The sequence below is a fragment of the Salminus brasiliensis genome, chromosome 17 (assembly GCF_030463535.1).
Source record: "Salminus brasiliensis chromosome 17, fSalBra1.hap2, whole genome shotgun sequence".
Taxonomy (NCBI): domain Eukaryota; kingdom Metazoa; phylum Chordata; class Actinopteri; order Characiformes; family Bryconidae; genus Salminus; species Salminus brasiliensis.
The window spans coordinates 25,178,192-25,186,854 of NC_132894.1; the positions used below are offsets into that span (position 1 = coordinate 25,178,192).

The 8,663-nt window shown below is 42.1% G+C and overlaps 1 protein-coding gene across 1 annotated transcript; it reads left to right on the forward strand.

Moving 5' to 3' along the window:
- Positions 1-601: 601 nt before the first annotated feature.
- Positions 602-7,647, forward strand: rerglb (RERG/RAS-like b). Its single transcript, XM_072660658.1, has 5 exons — positions 602-807; positions 1,863-1,919; positions 2,848-2,921; positions 4,355-4,503; positions 7,192-7,647. Exons 1-5 carry the CDS (start codon positions 756-758, stop codon positions 7,475-7,477), a joined length of 618 nt encoding a protein of 205 aa, XP_072516759.1. The 5' UTR covers positions 602-755; the 3' UTR covers positions 7,478-7,647.
- The last annotated feature ends 1,016 nt before the right edge of the window (positions 7,648-8,663 follow it).

The following is an 8,663-nucleotide window of genomic DNA, read 5'->3' on the forward strand; positions in this document are numbered from 1 at the left end:
CAGGAGACAGCTTCAGCAGCATTAACTGTACTGGATGCGGGATGGTGTCAGGCAGCCAGGCACTAATCCGTCACAACAATCTGCCTCGAAGTTTGCGCCTGAGCTGAATGGAACATGACAGATCACTTTCATTTGCACTGTACGCAGAGCCTGTACACACAAGGACGTGTTTGAGAAGCCATGTAGACAACAAAGTGGGCCTGTGTGGAATGCTCTGGCAGCTATTGTGCTGGAAAGTATACTGTGGTTGAACATGGATCTTAAACTGGAACGTCATGACAACCAAACAAACAAGAATGCTCCAGATTGTGCGGATCCAGAGTAAAGGTGGAGAAGAAGTGGTTTACAGGCTCTGGCCTTGTGTTCCAGAGCAGTTTAAGACATTTCACTATGGAAAACTTGCTGCTGAGCGGAACAATGGCTCCTAAGGCTCATGAAGGTGAAATCCTGTCTGCTCTCTGTGGTAAAATGACCTCCTGGCAACCCAGCTTTTGAGCTCCCTAGATTGTGGGAGGAGAGAGGGGTGAGATCAGAGTCTGTTGATGTGTACAAGCAAGTGACTGAGTCAGAGAGAGAGAAAGTCTGAGTTAGAAAGAGAGAGAGAGCGAGTTAAAGAAGAGAGGCTTCTCTCCCCTTGCCCCTGCTGAACAGAGCTCCAGCTGGGTTGTGTGTAGGAGCAACATACTAGCTGGACTCCCCCTATAGGACACTTGACTGAGCAAAGCTCCAGCAACAACTCTTTCAGTTTCACAGCCATGAACGACATCAAACTGGCCCTGCTGGGCAGCGAGGGAGCTGGCAAATCGGGTAAGTGTTGTATCTCTTCTGTTCTTGAACATGCATGACTAAACTTTCTTTACTAGTTTCAGCTCTTAAGAGCATGCAGGGGTAAGCAGGGACTGTTTGCTGCAACCTGCCACACTGCATTGGCACAGCATCAGGTACATGTCACACACATTTGTTCGGCTGCAGTGCATCTATACAGCAATGTGTGTCAGGGTTCCTCAATGCAAAGAGGAATTATGTCTGCTTTGTGCACATGCTGTGAAAGCACTTTGTGTATTGGAAAATGAAGGGAGGTTGGGTTTTGGGGGGGGGGGTGTTGGGGAATGGGGGTTGGAACGAGGTCACTGTTATTCAAATCACCCAAAAGGGAAATTAAAATTGATGGTTGTAACATGCGGGTAATTGCTTAAACTGATGAGGGATTATTATTTTTTTGTTCCTCTCAGTAGAATAAAGACAGGCTGAGCCCCTCTGGCTGCATACCTGTTCTGATGACTATTAAATAACCGGAAAATAATTAGAGAGGGTCCCCTCTGACCAAAAAATTAAGAGGTAGAGCTGGAGCCCTTTTCTCTCTGGGCTCTGATCAAAGAGGTAGGGGATAAGGGGAGGATAGAGGGACAAGGCTGGTATGTTTTGGTAGGTCTGTGAGAGGGATTTCAGAGGCATATGCAAGGCACTGTGGTTGCATTTTTGACAGCTGTGGGATATAAGTTAGCTGGCAAGGTAGAGGAAGCAATGTTCACGCGGCTGCCACAGCGTGCATGTTTCTGCATGGAAACTCAAGCCCTGACTTCAATGAGCGAGTGAGCCAGGGCAGCTTCATGGCTCAAATATTTAATATAGACCAGGCAGTGTGCTCACGGTCTGGGATCGGGATAAAAAAACATAAATGTAACTGGTTTCTCTGTGCCAAATATGCACCGGCACTTGCTGTAAACTGGCCAAGTTCTTTGATGAGGAGCCGGCCTTGACCTGTTTACCCTGTTTTTCTACCCTGAGATTTCTGTCCAATTATTAGCATCACTTCTTGAGGTGATTGCTTTCAATAAGAGCCTCACTTCTCTTGTCCTCAGCGGTTTTGGTGAGATTCCTGACCAAGCGCTTCATTGGGGAATATGCTTCCAACGCAAGTAAGTACAGCACAGTTCCTCCCAGACTATTAATGAGGCGAAGACATGGCCAGAACCTTACTCATATGTTAAACACATAATCCAGTGACTGTTTTAACCATGGCATCACACCAACAGTCTTAACTCATGGAACAAGTTTTATTGTATGCTTTTTCCATAGGGAACATGGTGCACACTTATTCATATGCTCCCCCATTACATATGATGGAAATGAGCAGCAAATCCACAGCAGCCGGCTCAAAGTAAACATCAATTTTCAAAAGCAGACACTCTGAGGATGTCTTTATGAAGAAGCTTTTAAATGTATTCGTTCCATTCATGTATCCATTCCAATTCATCCATTCCACAGTAAACTATATATTTAAATGTTTGTGGACACCCCTTCTAATGAATGCATTCAGCTACTTTGATTTGCACATAGAGAAGAGAAGAAGTGTTGTCAATAGTATAAGACCTTTGAGATGAGATAAACATGACCCCCCCAGCACTGAGCTGTGGAGCAGTGGAACCATATTCTTTAGAATGATGGTGCTCCATCCAATACTTGCATTGATGAGCTGGGGAGTTAGGGATGAGGTGGGATGGTGATCTAACTAATGTCCTTGTCAGTGAATGCAATACAATTCTCAGAGTAATTTCTACTAGAAACTCCAACCAAAGCAGGATGAACTCTTTTTAATACACTTGATTTCAGAAGAAACAGTGAATAAGCAGAAGTGCCAATACATTTGTCCATATAGAGTATGTTCTAATGCCAAATATTTTTGAAGCACATAGTAATTGTGGCACTTCCTGCATATCACATTGCATGCACTTCTTCCTTGTCCACTGAAATGATTTTGTGTTCCGTGTTTACATTTAACAGGTTCCCCATTTATTTTATGCAGTACACGTGTAGGTCGTAATTCCCAGTATTTCTTTGTTGCAGACTCTTTATACCGTAAAAGGCTCTCCATTGATGGCAGGCAGTTGAACTTAGAGGTCTTTGATCCATGTTCACAGGTATGTGTTTATATCCTAGTATCAGCTTCTCTGAGATCATTGGATCACTGTGGAGATATTGCCATAAGGTTGCATTCTTTGGTACGTCTCCATATGGGAATTGTATGTTATGTTCCGATTGGATTTACGATCCTTCCCCTCGAGCATTGTATTCAGGGCAGTGCCTTTGAAAACCGAGCTTCGTTCTGCTTTTAGTTGGTGCATCTGGGACCTCTTATTTAAGAACGTGTGGCTGGACTTTGATTCTCAAAGCCCAGGTTATGGGATGGCCACTGTCCTGCTTTGGAGGTTCTTTAAATGGGTGTGTGTAAAAAGTCAATATATAGAGTGGGGAGTGTGGGGCAGGATGATCCAGAGGACAACTTGAACCAAAGCCTGTATCTTGTGTTTACGTTGAATTAAATTAAATTTGGTGTTAGAATTAGGATTGCTTCTACTAATGAATAACTGACAACGTATTCCTATTGAAACTATCTGAGGATTCAATTATCTGCCAGCCACTTGTGTGCCAGCTGTGCAGTGCATAAAAGCCAGCAGCTTCAGGTAATGTCACACCAACTATCAGAATGGGGGAAAATATGATTTCAATCATTTTGAATGTGGCATGATTGTTGGTGTCAGATGAACTGGTTTGAATCTTTCTACAACTGCTGATCTACTGAGATGTTCGGCGCTACGGTCTCTAGAGCTTACTCATAATAGTGTGATAAAAAAAAAAAAATTCAGTGAGAAGTTCTGCAGACGCAAGCACCTTGTTGATCAGAGAGAATAGCCTAGTTGGACTAGTTGGAACTTACAGAAAGACTTAGAATCTCAGAATGCACAACACATCCAACCTTGAGGTGGATGGACATCTTGTGGAAGCAAAGAGCAGAGTGTAGAATTTAATTATTAAGAATTATATTTAGAAATTTAAATACAAAAATGTAAATTTAGAATTAGGCGATGTTAATGCTTAGATATTAGAGGAATTAGGCATGATTAATACATAGCAAGAAGCTGTTTTCTCACCTTTTTTATTGGGGCCCCTGTATTTTCTTGTCTATTTGAGTCTGAGCACATTGCTAAGGCTCCAGTTGAAACCACATATCCTGAACTTGTGTTGTATGCATTAGTTTTATTCATATTCTCAAAGTTTGACTAGAGTAAAATGGGCTCATCTTACCCCACTCTCCCCAAGTCAGTCTTTGTGGACAGAGCTCTTGAAATGACATTAGCTCATTTACAAAACCAAAGGCTTCAAACATGTTCAGTGCGCCTCTCCCTTTGTTTTTTCAGCCCTATGTCGCTCTCCAAAGAGGCCGGTGTTAATTAACCCAGAGCCAGGCTCTGCCATGATGTCCAGTTTTCCATTCAGCCACTCTTCAGAGACATGAAATGTTGTTGACAACCCCCCCCCCCCCCTCCCCATGTGACCTTTCTTTTCCCGGCAGAGTGGAGAGAGCAGATGTATCCTGGAGGAGCCCATGGATTGGGCCGACGGTTTTGTGGTGGTGTACACCATCAGTGACCGCATGTCTTTTCTCAACGCCAAGAACATCCTGCATCAGATCAAAGAGAGTCGCAGGGAGACCTGCAAGGGGTGAGTAAAAGTCACTGTCATACCCTGTTGAACTGATGGCTCATGCGGACTGGATTACGAAGGCAAAGCTTTAATGAATTAATGAATACCATTTGTGGGACATAATAGGAGGCTGTCTGGTTAGATCTGTGCAGATGCAAGAGTGCAGGGGATTGACGAGAAATCGACACACTCTGTAAGTCAATTGGATGTACATGCATTTGGTTGTCTATAATGAAAGTCACAGAGGAGACAAATTTCATGCCTATTAGTCTTGATGTAGTGAATCATAACTCTAATTGGACCTTTGGGCTCAACTAAATCCAATAAGCTTCATTTTTTCCCATGCTGACTCCCTTATTAGGGAGCTGTAAAAATCAGGAAGGTTTGGGCTTTCACTGCTTGTGTGTCATTTGAAAGTCATCTGGAGACAATGGTGAGCAAGTGTGTGTGAGGCTGGACAGCTTGATCCAGCTGGATCCTATTAAAACCCTCAAACAAGGCAATTGAGATCATATGGGTGGCTAGGACCTAGACCTGTCTAATATGTTCCCTCATATACAACCATAATGGTCTGATGCTTCACACAAAGCTATGTGTTTTTCCTTCTGTTTTCCATTTCAGCTCACTTGTAACTTAGCCATGGTTTTCTAAATCAAATCTATCATTAGAGTAATACCTCATGCCTCCTGATGTTTTGTTGGTACCCCCAAAGAATGATTTTTTAAAAACTTGTATATAGTTACAATGTTGGGTAGTTTAACATGGAATTTCACAGTTTTTTTTTCGAGTCATTCAGTGTGGTTTGAGGGTAAATGGTGCATTGAAGAGCTGATAGGATTCCAAACAGTTACGATGGCAGGAACAAGGGGTTCTTGTCTTTAATGGAGATGTCTGCAATGGAGATGTAACAAGTAAATATTAAAAAAAAAAACTTTATCAACAGTACATATTGTTGCAGTACAAGTGTTTCATTTAGCTCCATTGCCACAGATGTATAAAATCAAGCCTCTAGCCATGAGCTTGCTTTTTCAAACATTTGTGAAAGAATGGAGACTGTAATAGGATGCCACTGTTGCAACAAGTCAGTTTTTTTAAACTTCTAGGATACTTTTACAGTATCCCTCCTGGATACCTCATAATTAATGGTGAGTGGAATTACTGAAAAAAATGTTTATGAAGCACAGCACGGCCATGTGTTTGGGAACAACAGCCACAAAGTTTTAGACCATGTAAAGTTACAGAGCGGGTTGCTGAGGTGCATAGTTCCTAAAAGTCACCAATGGTCTGCTGACTCAGTATATGCTTACTCAATAATCCTCCTGTGGCGAGAGCTCCATGGCATGGGTGTCTATGGCCAAGCAGCTGCATGCAATCAACACATCACCAAACATAATACCAAGTGCCAGATGGAGTGCTGTAAAACACACCGCCACTAGACTCCGGGACAGTGGAAATGTGTTCCGTGGAGTGACGAATCACACTTCTCTATCTGACAAGTCGGGTTTGGCGAATGTCAGGAGAACGTTACGTGCCTGCCTGCATTGTGCCGACTGTACAGTTTGGTGGAGGAGGGATAGTGCTATGGGGTTCTTTTCCAGAAGAAAAGAACAAACCAAAACAACACAATTTGGAAAATAATTTTGTGGAAACTGTGTGGAGAAGGCCCTATTTTGTTCCAGCATGACTGTGCCCCAGTGTACAAAGCAAGGTCTATAAAGGCATGGTTGGGTGAGTTGTGGAATGGAAGAACTCGACTGACGTGCACAGAGTCCTGACCTCAACCCTCAGAGATTTTTGTAGCAGAAATTCTTGTTTGGGGGGGGGTTTAATCAGTCTTTCTTGGAAAAGATTATTGTGCTGTCTTTTATACAGTGCTCTGTGGAGGTCTATCCACAGACTTTTGATGCTTTTTAGGTCAGGGAACTGTGGGCCATGGCAAAACAGCTTTTTAAGCTTCTTCAGCTTTTCACTTCTTAAGGTAGTCCATGGTGGGTTTTGAGGTGTTTTGAGGTGATATTTGCTTTCAGAATTTGCAGGTATTTAACTGAACCCATTCTTTCCTTTACCCCTATTCCACATGCCACTGGCTGCAAGTCCAAAGTGTGATCAGTCCACCCCTGTGCTTAACAGCTGAAGGGTTTTTTTCCCTGAAATTCTGCACCTATTTTTTATCATGTCAAAAACATGCTTTTTTTGTGGTGAGAATGCAAGGCACACTTTGGCATGACACTGAGTATATTGGTGTTTGTGGTAAAATAGCTGTAAAAATTTTATCTTTGGGCACTACTTTTCCTTACAATGCCTGTGCATCTACATCTTTTAAAAAAAAATATATTGTAAACAATGTCTGATGTTGAATGACATGGTAATAGGCTAATATCTATTTCATATAATATCTTACTGTGATGTTGCTACTAAAGGCATTCCTATTACCACCAATGTCAACAATTCTGACATGATACATTTCTGAAGAAAAGATCATTTTACATCAAACCATACTAAATGCCTCTGTTTACATACTAACTATTTATTGGTGATACTGTTTAAATGTGATCTGTGTTGGACACAGTCTCACTAAAGCATAGCAAACTATTAACATCTTAAGCTTAATCTTATGCTGTTCCATCTTATGAATAATGATTGGTCTTTTTTATTTTTTAAGTCCTGGTCCGTAAGGTTACATTGGTTTATATTTGATTTGGACAGTGAGACGGATGTACCCATTTGCCTGGTGGGGAACAAGCAGGATCTGTGCCACAGTCGACAGGTGACCGAGGAAGAGGCCCGAACACTCTCCATGGAGCACAAGTGCCTTTTTCAGGAGGTGTCTGCAGCTGAAAACTACCTGGACATCGCTAACCTCTTCACCAAACTCATCCGTCATGTGATGGAACAGATGAAGTACAGATCAGACCGCAGGTGCTACAGCGGCTCCAAGTCCATGGCCAAGCTTATTAACAATGTCTTTGGAAAGCGAAGGAAGTCTGTCTGAGCACAGACACGAAAGGACGCAAGACATAACAGGGCGATCTCACGTAAACTGGGAACATTTTTGTAGCTTTCGCAGCATTTGTAAGTTTCATTTGAACCTAATCTGTAGTGGATTGTTTCTGTATGTGCAAATGGCAACAAACAGTAATCACAACTAGCCTGATTACTAGAGGAAAGCAGCTGGTAGCATGTATTTTGGCATGACTTAAATGCAGTAAATGCATTAAAGGGAAACATACTGAATTGCTAGGGCTACTTAGCTACCTTATAAACCATCTGTCTAAAAAAGATGTGAGGTTTATATATTGGCAGTATCCTACATAGTTGGTCACATAGGCAGTATGTCACATACAATAAATGTCCAAAGGATTGTGGGCACACTTTTGCATTGGTGAATTCAGCTGCACTAAGGTGCACCCACTGCTGACAAGTGTTCGCATACGCACACACAACTTGTATAATCTCTGTATAAAAAAGCATTGTCAGTAGAATAGGAAGCTTTGATGCACATGAAGTTACCGATATGCAAAGCTTTGGCTAGGAGGGCTGTAGAGCAATGAAACTTCATTCTGTGATGGAGCTCCAACCAGCAACCAACTTACCATAATGATCCAACATCTGTACCTGAAGCTCTCATGCTCTCATGGCTGAATGGCATTCTTCATGCATCTAGTGGAAAGTCTTCCTCAAAGAGTAGAAGCTGTTGCTGCAATTAGAAGGGAAGAATTAAGATTATGGAAGAAACAGGTGTTCACAAAACTTTGGTCATATAGTCTCACACAATAACCTGTCATTTACATAAGCCTTACTATTCAACATGTCTAGTGGCGTTAAAGCACTGATATGTGATTCATGTGTTCAAAAGTTACATTGTTTTGAGGACAATGAACTCAGAAATGATATCCACGCTCTTTGCTTTCATGTGTGTAAGTGAAATCACTTTCGTGCCCTCTTGTCTTTAAGTGGAACTTGGAAAAGCCGAGAGCTTCAGGTAACCAAATCTTCCTCTGAAAACCTTTTCATCTGTTGCGTGTACATAGGCTACTTCAATCACATTTCAGATCTCATTACTGAAGATGGGGAATGTTTACAAAAGCTGGAGTTTTTCCTCTTCACTTCAAAGTACCATGTGTGTATTTTGCCTCTGTCTCTCTAAGAGCTGTCTATGGTAAGGTTCTGATTTTGCA

What these genes read in the sequence shown, in the direction of transcription:
- rerglb (XM_072660658.1), top strand. Translation starts at nt 756, where the DNA reads ATGAACGACATCAAACTGGCCCTGCTGGGCAGCGAGGGAGCTGGCAAA. An exon ending in CGAGGGAGCTGGCAAATCGG is followed by an intron (nt 808 to 1,862) that starts GTAAGTGTTGTA and finishes TCTTGTCCTCAG; the next exon opens with CGGTTTTGGTGAGATTCCTG. An exon ending in TCTTTGATCCATGTTCACAG is followed by an intron (nt 2,922 to 4,354) that starts GTATGTGTTTAT and finishes TTTTCCCGGCAG; the next exon opens with AGTGGAGAGAGCAGATGTAT.